The sequence below is a fragment of the Eimeria tenella genome, genomic scaffold (assembly GCF_000499545.2).
Source record: "Eimeria tenella Houghton genomic scaffold, Eth_scaff3509, whole genome shotgun sequence".
Lineage (NCBI taxonomy): Eukaryota > Apicomplexa > Conoidasida > Eucoccidiorida > Eimeriidae > Eimeria > Eimeria tenella.
In genome coordinates this window covers 282-1,179 of record NW_013543235.1, presented here as the reverse complement: position 1 = coordinate 1,179, position 898 = coordinate 282, and the positions used below count along the sequence as shown (strand labels likewise).

Below are 898 nucleotides of genomic sequence, written 5' to 3'. Positions count from 1 at the left end.
CAAACACCACCAGCAGCAGCAGCTGCTGTTACTGCTGCTGCTGCTGCGGCCTCTGCGGCTCTTGCTGCAGAACTGCTCGCGCCACAACAGCTGCATGCGCTGCTGCTGCTGAAGCCTCTTGTGAAGTGGCAAAGGACTAGCTGCTGCTGCTGCTGCTGCTTCAGGCCTTTAGATTAGAAAAGCTAATATATCCACACCTTAAGGAAATGCCGCCCCCAGTGCTGCTTGCCTACTGGAGATCCAACGGACTGCAGGGCTGGTACAAATGGGACCTCAATGTGCAGGTGACCACCACGTGGTGCTGCTGCTGCTGCTGCTGCTGGTTCTGCTGCTGCTGCTGCTGCGCATGCTGCGGTGGCTCTCGGGGGAAGTGGCGTGGGAGCGTTCGGTTCTAACTGCTGCTGCTGCTGCTACTGCGGCTGTTTGCTGCTGCTGCGCGATGGGGAGACGCTTTCTCCTCCTGCTTCTAAGCCGTGTCTGCTGCTGCTGTGGCTGCCTTTGCTGCTGCTGCTACTGCTGCTGCTGCTGCTGCTGCTGTTCAGCAAGCAAAGGACATGGTGACCACCAACATCAACAGCCTCACTGCCTCAGTGCTCTCGTGGTGGAGGTGGGAAAGGCCCGCGAGTGGAGGCGGCAGCGTTTTGGCTGTGAACGCGAAGGCAGCATCTGCTGCTGCCAGCCCGGAGGACCCGCAGCAGCAGCAGCAGCAGCAGCAGACGGACAAGGTGCAGCAAAACAGCCAGGCAGCAGACGGGGCTCAAAGCAGCCCCCGGGAAGAGCCTCGTGGCAGCGAAGCAGGCGACGGTGCGTGTGCTGCCGCTTTTGTTGCTGTTCCTACTGCTGCTCCTGCTGCTGCAGCTGCTGCTGCAGCTTGAGACTGCAGCAGCAGCAATAATGG

General features: G+C 60.5%; 1 protein-coding gene across 1 annotated transcript; it reads left to right on the top strand.

Moving 5' to 3' along the window:
• Positions 1–206: 206 nt before the first annotated feature.
• On the top strand, positions 207–875 carry ETH_00040235 (uncharacterized protein; the record flags this gene model as incomplete). Its single annotated transcript, XM_013376500.1, has 2 exons — positions 207–284; positions 543–875. The coding sequence occupies 2 exons, from the start codon at positions 207–209 to the stop codon at positions 873–875; spliced, it is 411 nt and encodes a 136-aa protein (XP_013231954.1).
• Between the last annotated feature and the right edge of the window lie 23 nt (positions 876–898).